The 19,986-nt window shown below is 41.4% G+C and overlaps 1 protein-coding gene across 1 annotated transcript in view; it reads right to left on the bottom strand.

The window, feature by feature from the left end:
- Positions 1-19,986, bottom strand: part of b4galnt4a (beta-1,4-N-acetyl-galactosaminyltransferase 4a) — a 497,048-nt gene that overhangs the window by 144,584 nt on the left and 332,478 nt on the right. The window contains exon 7 of the mRNA XM_014123877.3: positions 10,836-10,903. Within this exon, the coding sequence (XP_013979352.3) occupies positions 10,836-10,903 (68 nt within the window). The remainder of the gene's footprint in view (positions 1-10,835; positions 10,904-19,986) is intronic.

The raw sequence follows: 19,986 nt of genomic DNA, 5'->3' as shown, positions 1-19,986 counted from the left end.
CCATTCTTCTCTGCAGATCCTCTCAATCTCTGTCAGGTTGGATGGGAAGTGACACTGCACAGCTATTTTCAGTTCTCTCCAGAGGTGTTAGATCGGATTCAAGTTCGGGCTCTGGCTGGGCCACTCAAGGACATTCAGAGATTTGTCCCGAAGCCATTCCTGCGTTGTCTTGGCTGTGTGCTTAGAGTTGTTGTCCTGTTGGAAGGTGAGTCTTCGAGCGCTCTGGAGCAGGTTTTGATCAAAGATCTCTCTGTACTTTGCTCCGTTCATCTTCCCCTCGATCCTGACTAGTTTCCCAGTCCCTACAGCTGAAAAACATCCCCAAAGCATGATGCTGCAACCAACATGATTCACCGTAGGTATGGTGCCAGGTTTCCTCCAGACATTACGCTTGGCATTCAGGCCAAAGAGTTCAATCTTGGTTTCATCGGACCACAGAATATTGTTTCTCATGGTCTGAGAGTCCTTTAGGTGCCTTTTGATAAACTCCAAGTTGGCTGTCATGTGCCTTTTAGTGAGAAGTGGCTTCCGTCTGGCCACTCTACTATAAAGTCCTGATTGGTGGAGTGCTGCAGAGATGGTTGTCCTTCTGAAAGGTTTTCCCATCTCCACAGAGGAACTCTGGAGCTCTGTCAGTGTGACCATCGGGTTCTTGGTCACTTCCCTGACCAAGGCCCTTCTACCCTGATTGCTCAGTTTGGCCGAGAGGCCAGCTCTAGGAAGAGTCTTGGTGGTTCCAAACTTCTTCCATTTCAGAATGATAGAGGCCACTGTGTTCTTGGGGACCTTCTGCAGAAATGTTTTGGTAGCCTATGTTCCTCCGCATTAGTATAGCTGGAGATCAGAACTCAAATGAGAAAGAGAAAGTACTTGGTTGGAAACTCAGGATACTAGACAACAAGAACTCAGAGTCTGCCGATGTCAACCTGTACAAGTCCGGAACAGTATTGGTACTGGGCGACCCCAAACGATTTCAGCTGGACTTTCCCAAAATTGAAGACTAGAGAAGCGCTCTCTTGAGAAAGACTCTTGAGAAAGAACAACCCCAAGTGGAAAGAACCTCCCAGCACAGAACACTACTCCCTCACTGAAATGAAGGATAAATTAACGCAGATGGAGGTAAGGCAGGTGGAGCTGGAACAGCAGGTGAACACACTCCAGTCAGCACAGACCAAGACAACAGTCCAGCACAACAACAGCCCCTCAACCAGACCCGGAGAGCTGGAGGAGGAGAGAGACATGTTTGCACTCTGGACTGTGGTGAGACAACTTCAACAGGAGAAAGAGCAGGAGCAGAAGAAGAACGCCCAGCGGCAGGAAAAGAACAGAGCACTAGAGGAGAAGGTGAGAGTGCTGAAGGAGAAGGTGAGAAAGATGACATGTGACAGAGAACAACCCATTAGAGAGCTGGCCACCCCTGCAGAGAAGCCAGCAAAACAGCCCATCTCAGATCCTGACCATAGCCTCGACATCACAGCAGGAAAGATAAATGAAGAAGCCCAAGCCCAGGGGATCTCACCCCCGCTGAGTACCCCCCCCCCCCCCCCGTCAGCCTCCTGATACCCATATCAGATGACAGCAAAATCACAGTCTACTTGAACAGAGCAATACCTAATATTAAGAAACGCTATAGATGGAAATAAACTAGTGTAGAAACCTACCAAATAACAATTAGGCAACAACAAATTCAATCCCTTTTAGACAACATCCTGGACAAAATGTTTCACTGTAATAGTGAAGGTGTAAACTTGGCAGTAGAAAACCTAAGCAGTATATTTGACCTCTCTGCTTCCCTATCAAATCTACACATTGCAAGCAGACAACCTAAGAAATTTAACAACAATAACAAATGGTTTGATGAAGAATGCAAAAACCTAAGAAAGAAATTGAGAAACCTATCCAACCAAAAACAGACACCCAGGAAACCTGAGCCTATGCCTTCACTATGGTAAATCACAAACACAATACAGAAATACACTATGGAAAAATAAGAAACAACACGTCAGGAATCAGCTCAATGTAATTGAAGAATACATAGAATCTAACTACTTCTGGGAAATTTCAAACATACTAAAAGAACAACAACACAAAGAGTTATCTATCCAAAATGGAGATGTATGGATAAACCACTTCTCCAATCTTTTTGGCCCTATGACAAAGAAAAAACAGCAAAAACATACACATGATCAAATGAACCCACTAGATTCTCCAATTACGTTGAATGAACTACAGGACAAAATACAAACCCTCCAACCCAAAAAGGCCTATGGTGTTGATGGTATCCTAAATGAACTGAAAAAATATACAGACCACAAATTCCAGTTTTTCCCGAAAGATATAACGTTAGCCATGGAGAACTGCAAATATGTTGCTACTGCTCTCAATAACATTGCTGCCTTGAATTTATCAGGCGCTACAAAGGTCAGTGGGAAAAAGTTGTGATGGCCTACTTTCTGTAGGACAATTGTACCATGCTGACTCTCTCCGACTCTGATTTAGGTAAAAACATTTTCACCGAAGAAGACATTGTAGTCTTCTGATGACAGTGACGGGGAAGAAACGGTGATCAACCGTGTTGTTGTCCCAGAAGAAGTTGAACGAGGTTTGAAATCAGTGGAATGTCTGGTAGAAGATGAGTATGAAAAGGAGATGAATATAATTCTGTTTTTTTTATTGCAAATGCATAGGGTGTCAAAGAGAACACAAAGGCTGTTGTATAAAACACGTCTCCAGATTACATCTTCAAATTAGGGCAATTATGGCATCCGTGACAGAGGGAATAATCTGATGATTCTTATGGAATTTCACATGGTCAGTGTGAACCAGAGTGACTTGACACAACGGGCCAAGCAAGCTGTGCAAACTAAACAGAAATTACACAGGACGTCTAATTTACTAAAAGGGATTTCATCCATGTATACAGGTAAGAATCTAGCTACAGATATTATACATTTCTAATTTAGGCAGAAAGTTGTTTTCATTGCAAGTGAAAGCTTGCTGTTAGCTAGCCAGCTGGAGTTCGATGGCTGGCTTGCTAGCTAATGTTGAACCTATTTGGTTAACTTTACCTAGCTGTGACAATCGGTTGGTATTGCTAGTAACGTTATTCTATGGATTGGGATTATAGTTAATTGTTTAGCTAGGTAGCTAACGATAACGTGACATGTCTAAACAAAGGACCCCAAGTTAAAGCTTGCTGTTAGTTAGCTGAGGTTAGATGGCTGGCTTGCTTGCTAGCTAACATTAATTTACGTGTATGAAGTGTGTGTGACGTTAGTGATGTCTTTTCAGAATGCCATTTCACATTGCTAGCTATAGCCTAAAGTTAGCTAGCTAACTAGCTAACATTGAACCTATTTGGTTAACTTTAACTAGCTATGACAATCGGTTTGTTTTCTTAGTTAAAGCTTCCTGTTAGCTAGCCAGCTGAAGTTTGATGGTTGGCTTGCTAGCTAATATTGAACCTATTTGATTAACTTTAGCTAGCTATGACAATCGGTTTGCATTGCTGGTAACGTTACTCTATGGATTGGGATTATAGTAAATTTTTTAGCTAGTTAGCTAACGTTAATGTTACATATCTAAGCAAAAGACCCCAAGTTAAAGCTTGCTGTTAACTAGCTAACGTCAGCTGAGGTTAGATGGCTGGCTTGCTAGCTAACATTAACCTACGTGTATGAAGTGTGTGTAACGTTAGTATCTGGAATTTGCCTATCAGCATCAGTAGAGCACGCCTGACTCTCCTCCACCAGTCATACAAGGTGAATGGTCTAATGCCTCCCATCAAACAGAGAGCTGGCCCAAGCAAGCACAGGTTACACCTAAAGCATGAGGACTTGCAGCGAGTGGTGAACTTCATCAACAACTACGCAGAGGATAATGCAATATTATTACCAGGACATTTCCCAGGACAAACACTTTGGTGGAAAGCTGCTGCCATCCCATGTGACAAAAGCAGCAGTGTGGCGTATCTACAAGGAATCGATCACAACACTTGGCATGTTAAGCATAAACACATTTTGATTATTTAATTGACATGATTGGCACAACTTTTATTGATCTCACATTATTTCTATATTTTCCAGAGTTACGTGTAGTCGGGCTGTCTTCCTTCAGGAATCTGTGGAGAACATTTCTGCCCCACATCACAAGCACTAAGCCCAGGACAGGCCTGTGCTGACATTGCCAGAGGAACAACTATCAGGTCTTCATATCTGCCAATCTACCAGAAGCTGTTAAATCAGCCAAGCTGAAGAAGCAAGAGCAGCATCTCCTGTTTGTTCAGAGTGAGTGGTCTGTTTACCAGAAGATGTTTGCTGACTGCAAAACCACCTGTCAAGACCACCAGTTGTCTCATCAGGATACATTACAGATTTGATTTTGCTCAAGAAGTAAGCAACATTTCCTCCTTTATACTGATTAAGGACATAGATGGATAGATAGATATACACAAACAAATAATTATGTGTGTGTGTGTGTGTGTGTGTGTGTGTGTGTGTGTGTATATATATATACACACACTACCGTTCAAAAGTTTTGGGTCACTTTGAAATGTCCTTGTTTTCCATGAAAACATGCATGAAATTAGTTGCAAAAAAATAAGAAATAGAGCCAAGACTTTGACAAGGTTATAAATAATGATTTTTAATTGAAATAATAATTGTGTCCTTCAAACTTTGCTTTCGTCAAAGAATCCTCAATTTGCAGCAATTACAGCCTTGCAGACCTTTGGCATTCTAGTTGTCAATTTGTTGAGGTAATCTGAAGAGATTTCACCCCATGCCTCCTGGAGCACCTCCCACAAGTTGGATTGGCTTGTTGGGCACTTCTTACGTACGGTCAAGCTGCTCCCACAACAGCTCAATAGGGTTGAGATCCGGTGACTGTGCTGGCCACTCCATTATAGACAGAATACCAGCTGACTGCTTCTTCCCTAAATAGTTATTGCATAGTTTGGAGCTGTGCTTTGGGTCATTGACCTGTTGTAGGAGGAAATTAGCTCCAATTTAGCGCCGTCAACAGGGTATGGCATGCCGTTGCAAAATGGAATGATAGCCTTCCTTCTTCAAGATCCTTTTTACCCTGTACAAATCTCCCATTTTACCACCACCAAAGCACCCCCAGAACATCACATTGCCTCCACCAAGCTTGAACGATGGTGTCAAGCACTCCTCTAGCATCTTTTTGTTTTTTCTGCATCTCACGAATGTTCTTTTGTGATCCGAACACCTCAAAATTAGATTTGTCTGTCCATAACACTTTTTTCCAATCTTCCTCTGTCCAGTGTCTGTATTCATTTGCCCATCTTAATCTTTTCTTTTTATTGGCCAGTCTGAGATATGGCCTTTTCTTTGCAACTCTGTCTAGAAGGCCAGCATCCCGGAGTCGCCTCTTCACTGTTGACGATGAGACTGGTGTTTTGCGGGTACTATTTAATGAAGCTGCCAGTTGAGGACTTGTGAGGCATCTGTTTCTCAAACTAGACACTCTAATGTACTTGTCCTCTTGCTCAGTTGTGCACCGTGGCCTCCCACTCCTCTTTCTATTCTGGTTAGAGACAGTTTGCGCTGTTCTGTGAAGGGAGTAGTACACAGCTCTGTACGAGATCTTCAGTTTCTTGGCAATTTCTCGCATGGAATAGCCATCATTACGCAGAACAAGAGTTTCAGAAGAAAGTTATTTGTTTCTGGCCATTTTAAGCCTGTAATTGAACCCACAAATGCTGACGCTCCAGATACTCAACTAGTCTAAAGAAGGCCAGTTGTAATGCTTCTTTACTCAGCACAACAGTTTCCACCTGTGCTAACATAATTGCAAAAGGGTTTTCTAATGATCAAATAGACTTTTAAAATGATAAACTTGAATTAGCTAACACAACGTGCCATTGGAACACAGGAGTGATGGTTGCCAATAATGGGCCTCTGTACGCCTAAGTAGATATTCCATCAAAAAACTGCCTTTTCCAGCTACAATAGTCATTCACAACATTAACAATGTCGACACTGTATTTCTGATCAATTTGATGTTATTTTAATGGACAAAACATTTGCTTTTCTTTCAAAAACAAGGACATTTGTAAGTGACCCTAAACTTTCAAGTCGGAAGTTTACATACACTAATGTTGGTGTCATTAAAACTCGTTTTTCAACCACTCCACAAATTTCTTGTTAACCAACTATAGTTTTGGCAAGTCGGTTAGGACATGTACTTTGTGCATGACATAAGTCATTTTTCCAACAATTGTTTAAAGACAGATTATTTAAATTATAATTCACTGTATCACAATTCCAGTGGGTCAGAAGTTTACATACACTAAGTTGACTATGCCTTTAAACAGCTTGGACAATTCCAGAAAATGATGTCATGGCTTTAGAATCTTCTGATAGGCTAATTTACATTATTTGAGTCAATTGAAGGTGTACCTGTGGATGTATTTCAAGGCATACCTTCAAACTCAGTGCCTCTTTGCGTGACATCATGGGAAAATCAAAAGAAATAAGCCAAGACCTCAGAAAAAGCATTGTAGACCTCCACAAGTCTGGTTCATCCTTGGGAGCATTTTCCAAATGCCTGAAGGTATCACGTTCATCTGTACAAACAATAGTACGCAAGTATAAACACCATGGGACCATGCAGCTGTCATACCGCTCAGGAAGGAGACGCGTTCTGTCTCCTAGAGATGAATGTACTTTGGTGCAAAAAGTGCAAATCAATCCCAGAACAACAGCAAAGGACCTTGTGAAGATGCTAGAGGAAACAGGTACAAAAGTATCTATATCCACAGTAAAACGAGTCCTATATCGACATAACCTGAAAGGCCACTCAGCAAGGAAGAAGCCACTGCTCCAAAACCGCCATAAAAAAGACAGACTACGGTTTGCAACTGCACATGGGGACAAAGATCATGCTTTTCGGAGAAATGTCCTCTGGTCTGATGAAACAAAAATAGAAATGTTTGGCCGTAATGACCATCGTTATGTTTGGAGGAAAAAGGGGGAGGCTTGCAAGCCGAGGAACAACATCCCAACCGTGAAGCACGGGGGTGGCAGCATCATGTTGTAGGGGTGCTTTGCTGCAGGAGGGACTGGGCACTTCACAAAATAGATGGCATCATGACGATGGAAAATTATGTGGATATATTGAAGCAACATCTCAAGACATCAGTCAGGAAGTTAAAGCTTGGTCGCAACTGGGTCTTCCAAATGGACAATGACCCCAAGCATACTTCCAAAGTTGTGGCAAAATGGCTTAAGGACAACAAAGTCAAGGTATTGGAGTGGCCATCACAAAGCCCTGACCTCAATCCTATAGAACATTTGTGGGCAGAACTGAAAGTGTGTGCGAGCAAGGAGGACTACAAAATTGACTCAGTTACACCAGTTCTGTCAGGAGGAATGGGCTAAAATTCACCCAACTTATTGTGGGAAGCTTGTTAATCTCCACCCGGCACAGCCAGAAGAGGACCTGCCACCCCTCATGGCCTGGTTTTTTCCTAGGTTCTGGCCTTCCTAGGGAGTTTTTCCTAGCCACCGTGCTTCTACACCTGCATTGCTTGCTGTTTTGTGTTTTAGGCTGGGTTTCTGTACAGCACTTTGAGATATCAGCTAATGTAAGAAGGGCTTTATAAATACATTTGATTTGTGGAAGGCTACCTGTGACGTTTGACCCAAGTTAAACAATTTAAAGGCAATGCTACCAAATACTAATTGAGTGTATGTAAACGTCTGACCCACTGGGAATGTGATGAAAGAAATAAAAGCTGAAATAAATTATTCTCTCTACCATTATTCTGACATTTCACATTCTCAAAATAAAGTGCTGATCCTAACTGACCTAAAACAGGTAATTTTTACTCGGATTAAATGTCAGGAATTGGGAAAAACTGAGTTTAAAAAAATCTTTGGTTAAGGTGTATGTAAAATTTCGACTTCAACTATATATGTATGTATGTATGTATGTATGTATGTATGTATGTATGTATGTATGTATGTATGTATGTATGTATGTATGTATGTATGTATGTATGTATGGGAGGCAGCCAAATACACTTCACTGTGCTGTGTAAAGACAAATTTACAGGGGTGAGACAATTAATCGTAATTTATCTTAATGTTCTTTTGTTGTTTGCAGGTATACTATCCTTCTTATTGATTGATTGAAGGCATGTCATCCAGCGAAGGCAGCAGCGCAGTCATCAACTACATACACCATTTCTTCATCAACTACGGAGTTGGGGAAACACGTGTGGACCTGAATTGTGATTACTGCAGTGGCCAAAACAATAACAAGTTTGTGCTCTGGTACTGTGCCTGGCGAACCATGCACAAGCTCCATCACAGGCTGGACCTTCACTTCCTGATCACAGGCCACACCAAGTTTACCACCGACCTCATCAAGCGGCCCTCCAGAAAGACCAGAGTGAACACTTTGTCTGAGATTGCTGGTGTTATGAAGGACAGCACTGTGACAGGGGTCAACATCCCACAGCTGGTTGGACTAGAGGATGGAACGGTGCTGGTGGAAAGCTATGGCTGGCAACAACACCTAACTCCGTACTTCAGGCCTCTGCCACAGATCAAGCAATACCAGCACTTCAGGTGAATGTCATTTTCATTGTATGAGGTTATTCTTCTTATCTAAACTCGGGAGGGGAATTGATGTTGTGCAAGGTTGTAATGTACTCTACATTTTTTTTGTTATGTCCTGTTTTACAGCTTCGATGCTCTGGAGCCTGGTGTTGTTGTCGCCAAGGAGTGTTCGGACTCAGTCGGGATCAGGTTTCAGCTGCTGCGCAACGCTGACATCCTTCCTCCCATAGATGGTCTGCCTGTACAAGCACCACCTGGACTGGACACAGCTAGACAAACTTATGTTTTTGAGAAGATCAAGGAGTTTTGCGATGAAGAGGCTATGGACATCACATGCCCTGCACCAAAGTCAAGGGCAGGAGAGAAACAGGCTCTCTGAATATAGAGTCCCTTGTTCATGCGTGGTTAGGACGGACCAGTCATCAGCACTATCTGCAGTTCCTCTATTCAAATGACTTTTTTAAAATCCTGGTGCTCAGCCACTACCTCTGATTGTATGCATATTACTACCTCGTCTATCACTGATATCATTATTAAAATTGTTCTTGTACATAGTGTCAATATAAAAAATAAAAAATAAATAAATATATATATATATATATATATATATATATATATATATATATATACAGTATCTACTTCTGATATTGCTACTATGCAAGTAACCATTTGGCTGTACCGTTTGCACCTTCTGTAGAGACCCATCCACTTAGCAAGACTTATTAATATTCATTTTATATATCAATATTTTTCTATGTGTAGTCGAAACATGATTTTGTAACGTACCACAAAAATATCATGTGACCGTATCAAGTGTTCCCCTACATAAATATATGGCGCATTCATCTGTACATGTGCACCTCACGCAGGTTTCAACTCAGGATGCATGGCCTTAACTTATGTATGGTACACTATGTGACAGGGGTGTGTGTAACCGTATATAAAGTATGCTAATGTATGGTGTGAAGGCATTTGGGCAGTGGTGTAAAATACTTCAGTAAAAATACTTTAAAGTACTACTTAAGTATTTGTGGGGGGTATCTGTACATAACTTTGACTTCACTACATCCTGAAAAAAAAACAATGTACTTTTTACTCCATACATTTTCCCTAACACCCAAAATGTTTTACTAAAATTGGTCCGTCTGATTTAATATAAAGAATTTGAAATGATGTATACTTTTACTTTTGATACTTAAGTACATTTTAGCAATTTCATTTACTTTTGGTACTTAAGTATTTTTAAAACCAAATACTTTCAGATTTTTACTCAAGTAGTATTTTACTGGGTGACTTTTACTTGAGTCATTTTCTATTAAGGTATCTTTACTTTTACTCAAGTATGACAATTTAGTACTTCTTCCACCACTGGATGTGGCTGGGGGTTATAGCATTTCTTTCATATGACCCATCAATTTAGACAAGTGTGTCTGGGTAAGCATTTTTTACATTTTAGTCATTTAGCAGACGCTCTTATCCAGAGCGACTTACAGTAGTGAATGCATCCATTTCATGCATTTTTGGGTCTCTGTTCACAAACACAAACAGACTCCACAGAGCCCCAGGACAGCAACACAATTAGACACAACCAAATCACAAGAAAACAAAAATATAATTACTTGACAAACTGGAAAGAATTAACAAATAAAACAGGGCAAACTAGAATTCTATTTCACCCGAAATAGACAGTACACAGTGGCAGAATACCTGATCACTGTGACTGATCCAAAATTAAGGAAAGCTTTGGACTATGTACAGACTCAGAAAAGGGCAACCATTGAAGATCAAACACCATTGTAAATACAACCCATATTTATGTTTATTTATTTGACATTTTGTACCTTATTTGCACATTGTTACAACACTGTATATAGACATAATATGACATTTGAAATGTCTTTATTCTTTTGGAACTATTGTGAGTGTAATTTTTATTTTTCATTTTGTATTGTTTATTTCACTTTTGTTTATCTATTTCACTTGCTTTGTTTAATGTAAACATATGATTCCCATTCCAATAAAGCCCCTTAAATTGAAATGTAATTGAATTGAGAGGCTCATTGTCCTGATTAGCTATGTTTGGTGTTGTTATTGTTGGGGCTGTTATTGTTGACAGCTTAGACTTCCAAGTTCACTCTGCATGGTCTGCATCAGATGCAACAAATTGTTGGTGAAAACTATGCTGCTTTCCGCTTTTCTGTGTATCCCTCTGTGTGTGTGCATGTGTGTGTTGTCACAGGTACTTACTGCACAGACTTTGAGGACTGGGACCTGAACTTGCTGAACTCCCCTGGAGCAGTCCACTCAGTCCCCAGCTGTAACACACAGGAGAGAAAGATTAGAGAGTGTGAGAGAGGGGAAGGAAAGAAAGGCAGGAGAAAGATAGAGGGAGAGAGACAGATAGGAGGGAAGGAAAGAGAGAGGTAGAGCGAGGGAGAGGAAAGAGGTATACAAAAAATAAAGAAGAAAACAATCGAGCAAGCATGTGAGAGAGACATAAAAACATGAACGTAATATACTTGGTAGAACATTGAGTATACAAAGCATTAAGAACCAGTGCTCTTTCCATGACATGACTGACCAGGTGAATCCAGGTAAAAGCTATAAACCTTTTTCGATGTCACTTGTTAAATCCACTTCAATCAGTGGTTCCTCCTTTAAAAGTTGCATCATACTGCGGCACACCTTGCGGGCTGCCGCAGCATTCTGTGGTACATCATTTAATCGTCAGCCATTTTTTCTGTTAATGCAAGTTAGTGCTAGTTTGACCACCAGAGGGCATCTTTGAGGACCATTCGATAGTCTTCCATATTGCAGGCACGCGGGAGACTGGGGTTCAATTCTCCTACCGGAAGGAAGGAGTAGGCTGTCCTTGTAAATAATAATTTGTTCTTAACTGATTCCATATGTGTTATTTCATAGTTGTGATGTCTTCACTATTATTCCACAATGTAGAAAATAGTAAAAATATAGAAAAATCCTAGAATAAGTAGGTGTGCCCAAACTTTTGACTGGTACTTGCTTAATTAATTTGATTCATATTATGGTGTTTCTATTCCATGAAAAATGAAAATCCTTCTGGGTTTCTGTTAGGATGGAATGGAAAATATGGCGCTGTACAACGTGACGGTTGGCAGTACAGTACCGGGCTATTTAGCTAAAGAATCCCTGTGTCGTGCAGACGGGAGACCGGGGTTCAATCTCCCGATGGGGAGGAAGGAGTAGGCTGTCCTTGTAAATAAGAATTTGTTCTTAACTGATTTCATAGTTGTGATGTCTTCACTACAGGAATTATTATTACTAAAGAGATGCTTTACATTGAAATAGAGATGTAGTAGTCCCAGAGTTAATGATCCAAGGTCAGTTTTGCATTTCACCTCCTGATGATTATGATGACTGACCATGTTAGAATAAATAAAACAAAGCTTAATATTACGATTTCTGTAATTTGAATTTGGTGCTCTGCAATTTCACCGGATGTTGGCCAGGTGGGACAGTAGCGTCCCAATGATCCATAAGAAGTTTTAATCATGCTATCTCTCTATCCTTCTGTCTCTCGTCTGCAGGTATGTTTTGATATGAGAGAGGAAGCCAGTCCCGTCATCGCCACCTTACCCGCTCTTAAGATAACCTTTGGGCCGACTGGGAGTCCAAGTCTGGTTAGGAGACACCGCAAGAGACACTATGTAATTGTCATAAACTGAGAGAATATTAGGGTAGCACTGTAATTCATTAGTTCATATGCTGTCTTCCCTGCTCCTCTGTTTAACCTCTTTCCTTTTCTGTCTTCTACACCTCCCTCCCCACCTTCTCTTTCAAACTCTGTTTTTATAATGCATACCATATGTGCATTGAAGTACAGATTGAACTTGTATTTATAATATAACCTGTTAGGGCTAGGGGGCAGTATTTACACCGCCGGATAAAAAACGTACCCGATTTAATCTGGTTACCACTCCTACCCAGTAACTAGAATATGCATATACTTATTACGGTTCTCCCCATTAAGCGAGTCGGAGTCGGAGGCCGAGACTTCTCTGGTCTCTACTCCTCCCGTTGTGGGGTCTGAGACGCCGACGGCTCCCACCATTAGCTCTGACAAATTGAAAACCCTAGTCATTGGCGACTCCATTACCCGCAGTATTAGACTTAAAACTAATCATCCAGCGATCATACACTGTTTACCAGGGGGCAGGGCTACCGACGTTAAGGCTAATCTAAAGACGGTGCTGGCCTCGATCTAGGTTGGGCAAAATTAAAAATGGCGGTGTTCGCTTTAGCAATCTCACTAGTATAAAGACCTCCTCCATTCCTGCCATTATTGAAAGAGATTGTGATACCTCACATCTCAAAATTGGGTTACTTAATGTTAGATCCCTCACTTCCAAGGCAGTTATAGTCAATGAACTAATCACTGATAATAATCTTGATGTGATTGGCCTGACTGAAACATGGCTTAAGCCTGATGAATTTACTGTGTTAAATGAGGCCTCACCCCCAGGTTACATTAGTGACCATACCCCCCGTGCATCCGGCAAAGGCGGAGGTGTTGCTAACATTTACGATAGCAAATTTCAATTTACAAAAAAAAAAACAACAATGACGTTTTCGTCTTTTGAGCTTCTAGTCATGAAATCTATGCAGCCTACTCACTCACTTTTTATAGCTACTGTTTATAGGCCTCCTGGGCCATATGCAGTGTTCCTCACTGAGTTCCCTGAATTCCTATCGGATCTTGTAGTCATAGCAGATAATATTCTAATTTTTGGTGACTTTAACATTCACATGGAAAAGTCCACAGACCCACTCCAAAAGGCTTTCGGAGCCATCATCGACTCAGTGGGTTTTGTCCAACATGTCTCTGGACCTACTCACTGCCACAGTCATACTCTGGACCTAGTTTTGTCCCATGGAATAAATGTTGTGGATCTAAATGTTTTTCCTCATAATCCTGGACTATCGGACCACCATTTTATTACGTTTGCAATTGCAACAAATAATCTGCTCAGACCCCAACCAAGGAGCATTAAAAGTCGTGCTATAAATTCTCAGACAACCCAAAGATTCCTTGATGCCCTTCCAGACTGCCTCTGCCTACCCAAGGACGTCAGAGGACAAAAATCAGTTAACCACCTAACCGAGGAACTCAATTTAACCTTGCGCAATACCCTAGATGCAGTTGCACCCCTAAAAACTAAAAACATCTGTCATAAGAAACTAGCTCCCTGGTATACAGAAAATACACGAGCTCTGAAGCAAGCTTCCAGAAAATTGGAACGGAAATGGCGCCACACCAAACTGGAAGTCTTCCGACTAGCTTGGAAAGACAGTACCGTGCAGTATCGAAGAGCCCTTACTGCTGCTCGATCATCCTATTTTTCCAACTTAATTGAGGAAAATAAGAACAATCCGAAATTTCTTTTTGATACTGTCGCAAAGCTAACTAAAAAGCAGCCTTCGCAAATGGAGGATGGCTTTCACTTCAGCAGTAATAAATTTATGAACTTCTTTGAGGAAAAGAATCTTGATCCAGAAATTATAAAAAACTATCGGCCTATATCGAATCTTCCATTCCTCTCCAAAATTTTAGAAAAAGCTGTTCAGCAGCAACTCACTGCCTTCCTGAAGACAAACAATGTATACGAAACGCTTCAGTCTGGTTTTAGACCCCATCATAGCACTGAGACTGCACTTGTGAAGGTGGTAAATGACCTTTTAATGACGTCAGACCGAGGCTCTGCATCTGTCCTCGTGCTCCTAGATCTTAGTGCAGCTTTTGATTCCATCGATCACCACATTCTTTTGGAGAGATTGGAAACCCAAATTGGTCTACATGGACAAGTTCTGGCCTGGTTTAGATCTTATCTGTCGGAAAGATATCAGTTTGTCTCTGTGAATGGTTTGTCCTCTGACAAATCAATTGTAAATTTCGGTGTTCCTCAAGGTTCCGTTTTAGGACCACTATTGTTTTCACTATATATTTTACCTCTTGGGGATGTCATTCGAAAACATAATGTTAAATTTCACTGCTATGCGGACGACACACAGCTGTACATTTCAATGAAACATGGTGAAGCCCCAAAATTGCCCTCGCTAGAAGCCTGTGTTTCAGACATAAAGAAGTGGATGGCTGCAAACTTTCTACTTTTAAACTCGGACAAAACAGAGATGCTTGTTCTAGGTCCCAAGAAACAAAGAGATCTTCTGTTGAATCTGACAATTAATCTGGATGGTTGTACAGTCGTCTCAAATAAAACTGTGAAGGACCTCGGCGTTACTCTGGACCCTGATCTCTCTTTTGAAGAACATATCAAGACTGTTTCAAGGACAGCTTTTTCCCATCTACGTAACATTGCAAAAATCAGAAATTTTCTGTCCAAAAATGACGCAGAAAAATTAATCCATGCTTTTGTTACTTCTAGGCTGGACTACTGCAATGCTCTACTTTCCGGCTACCCGGATAAAGCACTAAATAAACTTCAGTTAGTGCTAAATACGGCTGCTAGAATCCTGACTAGAACCAAAAAATTTGATCATATTACTCCAGTGTTAGCCTCCCTACACTGGCTTCCTGTTGAGGCAAGGGCTGATTTCAAGGTTTTACTGCTAACCTACAAAGCATTACATGGGCTTGCTCCTACCTATCTTTCCGATTTGGTCCTGCCGTACATACCTACACGTACGCTATGGTCACAAGACGCAGGCCTCCTAATTGTCCCTAGAATTTCTAAGCAAACGGCTGGAGGTAGGGCTTTCTCCTATAGAGCTCCATTTTTATGGAATGGTCTGCCTACCAATGTGAGAGACGCAGACTCAGTCTCAACCTTTAAGTCTTTACTGAAGACTTATCTCTTCAGTAGGTCCTATGATTAAGTATAGTCTGGCCCAGGAGTGTGAAGGTGAACGGAAAGGCTGGAGCAACGAACCGCCCTTGCTGTCTCTGCATTGCCGGTTCCCCTCTTTCCACTGGGATTCTCTGCCTCTAACCCTTTTACAGAGGCTGAGTCACTGGCCTACTGGTGTTCTTCCATGCCGTCCATGGGAGGGGTGCGCCACTTGAGTGGGTTGAGTCACTGACGTGGTCTTCCTGTCTGGGTTGGCGCCCCCCCTTGGGTTGTGCCATGGCGGAGATCGTTGTGGGCTATACTCGGCCTTGTCTTAGGACGGTAAGTTGGTGGTTGGAGACATCCCTCTAGTGGTGTGGGGGCTGTGCTTTGGCAAAGTGGGTGGGGTTATATCCTGCCTGTTTGGCCCTGTCCGGGGGTATCATCGGATGGGGCCACAGTGTCTTCTGATCCCTCCTGTCTCAGCCTCCAGTATTTATGCTGCAGTAGTTTATGTGTCGGGGGGCTAGGGTCAGTCTGTTACATCTGGAGTATTTCTCTTGTCTTATCCGGTGTCCTGTGTGTATTTAAATATGCTCTCTCTAATTCTCTCTTTCTCTCTTTCTGTCTTTCTCTCGGAGGACCTGAGCCCTAGGACCATGCCTCAGGACTACCTGGTATGATGACTCCTTGCTGTCCCCAGTCCACCTGGCCGTGCTGCTGCTCCAGTTTCAACTGTTCTGCCTGCGGCTATGGAACCCTGACCTGTTCACCGGACGTGCTTGTTGCACCCTCGACAACTACTATGATTATTATTATTTGACCATGCTGGTCATTTATGAACATTTTAACATTTTAACATTTTGACCATGTTCTGTTATAATATCCACCCTGCACAGCCAGAAGAGGACTGGCCACCCCTCATAGCCTGGTTCCTCTCTAGGTTTCTTCCTAGGTTTTTGGCCTTTCTAGGGAGTTTTTCCTAGGGAGTTTTTCCTAGCCACCGTGCTTCTTTCACATGCTTTGCTTGCTGTTTGGGGTTTTAGGCTGGGTTTCTGTACAGCACTTTGAGAATATCAGCTGATGTACGAAGGGCTATATAAAAATAAATTTGATTTTTGATTTGATTTGATTTGATAGAAAACACCCTAAAGTTTCTAAAACTGTTTGAATGGTGTCTGTGAGTATAACAGAACTCATTTGGCAGGCAAAAAACTGAGGTTTCATGCAGGAAGTGGCCTGTCTGACAAGGTGTCGTTCTTCTTGTCTCTGTTTATTGAAGAGTGAGGATCTTAGCTGTCCCGTGACACTTCCTACGGCTGCCATAGGGTCTCGGAAGGCGGTAAAAAGCTGAATCGTGGCTTTGCAGGCTCTGGCTGAAAAAAAGTAGCGCGTTTGGGTAGTGGCTGGTTACAGTACTGTGAGACTCAGGCTCGTGCCCGCGTCGACCAAAAGCTTTGTTTACTTTCCTCTGTTTAGCTAAATGGACATTCCCGGTCGGAATATTATTGCTTTTTTACGAGAAAAATGGCATAAAAATGGATTTTAAACAGCGGTTGACATGCTTCGAAGTACGGTAATGGAATAATTAGATTTTTTTTGTCATGAATTGCGCCATGCGCGCGACCCTGATTTACCATTTCAGATAGTGTCTGGGACGCACGAACAAAACGCCGCTATTCGGATATAACGATGGATTATTTTGGACCAAACCAACATTTGTTATTGAAGTAGCAGTCCTGGGAGTGCATTCTGACGAAGACAACAAAAGGTAATCAAACTTTTATAATAGTAAACCTGATATTGGTGAGTGCTAAACTTGCCGGGTGTCTAAATATCTAGCCCGTGATGCCTGGGCTATGTACTTAGAATATTGCAAAATGTGCTTTCACCAAAAAGCTATTTTAAAATCGGACACATCGAGTGCATAGAGGAGTTCTGTATCTATAATTCTTAAAATAATTGTTATGCTTTTTGTGAACGTTTATCATGAGTAATTTAATAAATTGTTAGTGAATTCGCCGGAAGTTTGTGGGGGGTATGCTAGTTCTGAACGTCACATGCTAATGTAAAAAGCTGGTTTTTGATATAAATATGAACTTGATTGAACAAAACATGCATGTATTGTATAACATAATGTCCTAGGGTTGTCATCTGATGAAGATCATCAAAGGTTAGTGCTGCATTTAGCTGTCTTCTGGGTTTTGGTGACATTATATGCTAGCTTGAAAAATGGGTGTCTGATTATTTCTGGCTTGGTACTCTGCTGACATAATCTAATGTTTTGCTTTCGTTGTAAAGCCTTTTTGAAATCGGACAGTGTGGTTAGATTAACGAGAGTCTTGTCTTTAAATAGCTGTAAAATAGTCATATGTTTGAGAAATTGAAGTAATAGCATTTCAAAGGTTTTGAAAATCGCGCCACAGGATTCAACTGGCTGTTACGTAGGTGGGACGAATTCGTCCCGCCTAGCCCAGAGAGGATAACATTACAATTATAATATTTATAGTGCATGTATTATGTATTTATAATACCTGGATAATGAACTTTCAATAAAGTGTTTCACATTCTCCACTGGTTGAAATTAAGTATCTCATTGGAATACTACACATATCCTGTATCCTCAGATTAATTCAGATGAAGGGAGTTAGATATGCATAGGTGTATTTCTGTATATATGAATTACAAATCAGCCTTTACTTAAATCATGTTTCTAGTCTATTGCATTGTTACATTGTGTAATCATTGATGTCCCAGGAGCAGGAGTGGTAAACACTGTTGAAGTGTATAATTGTAATATATACTGTACATGCAGACACAGCATCATTCAAAGAATGGAGTTTGATACACCTGGTATTAGACATGACTGAAAAATAATGTCTCACACAGATTCATACCTGAACCGCACCTTTATTTGCCAAGGAAGAATACATGATCAGTGAATATATTCAATGTACAGGCTACAATGTGGGGATCTCATGTGTGTTAATAACTACAGTACATGAATATAGGACTTGCATCCTTGGCACAATACAGTTATTATATTCTACTCAAGCCATAGGCTGCATTAATGCCATTCAGACTTGACGTCGATACAACAACTATGAAAGCTGAGGTTTATAGATTGGTATGAATATTAGTTCAGAACCTAAGGTTTTAGGGTCCATACACAGATGGGCTACATACTGTAGCTAGCTACACATCCATTGGCATACCTTAATTTTATCCTCCACTACACAATTAGCAAATAAATAGTTAGCTCGCTATGTTACTTCAGCTGTATTGCATGGCAAATTTAAGCAAGGCAAGCTAACATAATTGTATATTCAATTTGCAGTAAATGCTTTAGCTAGCTAGATTCTTTACATCCAGTATTTCACAAGACGTCAGCCTGGTTTGCTGGTTTTCTCAGGAGTCCCTAAAACATTAAACAACACAAATCAAAAATGCATACTCATGTCATAACACTAGCTAGCTAGCTGGCTAATGTTAGTTAGTCAGCTAACTTGCTAAATCGCGATTTTCGTAAATTAACTTTATGACAATAAAATATGCACATACGTTTGTCTCTTCATTAACTAACATATTCCTCTCAATTGTAAATGTTTTGCTTGACTCATGACGTTATAACTACTTACATTTGCTTCCTCCGTAATGTTTTGTCAGCCATCTTTGCTGAAGAAAGTCACCAGGGACGGGTGGCTCCCGTCAAATTCGTCATTGGAACCACTTGATATGATTGGTCATATAAAAACCTTGGGACCCAAATGTATGAGCGCTCTAACTCCCCCATGTGGTGGTCTGGAGTAATGAAGCCATGATGCTGGATACCTCTAAGTCCCGCGGTGTAAGCTCGCAACTTTTAAAGGAGGAACCACTGTATATCAGGGATGGGTAACTGGTGGCCCGCGGGACACATGCACCCCCTCCCAGCCCTCCTTTGCCCTCAGAACAGCCTCAATTTGTCAGGGCATTAAAGCCTTCCACAGGGATACTGGCCCATGTTGTCTCCAATGCTTCCCACAGTTGTGTTGTATTATTATTCTCACACACACACACACACACACACACACACACACACACACACACACACACACACACACACACACACACACACACACACACACACACACACACACACACACACACACACACACACACACACACACACACACACACACACACACACACACACGCACAGACACAGTGATGGAGGAATGAAGTTGTATTATTCAAAGCACAGAGCTCTCTTAAGCTCCTCTCAAGCATTAACTCACTGCATCCCAAATGGAACTCTATTTCCTATATAGTGCACTACTTTTGACTAGGGCCCACACCTCTGTCTGTGTCCTTGACGGCTTAAACCTGATCGCCAGTCAGGGCTTGGCATCTTGAATGAAAAACTTCATTACAGGGCAGAGGATGAAGAATTGTGACGCTGGTACAACCAAGGTAAATGAATGGAAGAACAAACTGAAGGGATATGAGAATGTTTTCTGGCCACGTTTGGAGGACAGTGAACCGGCCAATATCAAAAATACTTTTCTATGCATGCATTTGTTATTGGGACCCCA

This window comes from Salmo salar, chromosome 10 (assembly GCF_965601325.2).
Source record: "Salmo salar chromosome 10, fSalSal1, whole genome shotgun sequence".
Lineage (NCBI taxonomy): Eukaryota > Metazoa > Chordata > Actinopteri > Salmoniformes > Salmonidae > Salmo > Salmo salar.
Note: the sequence above shows the minus strand (reverse complement) of the source record. Positions and strands in the feature narration are given on the sequence as shown.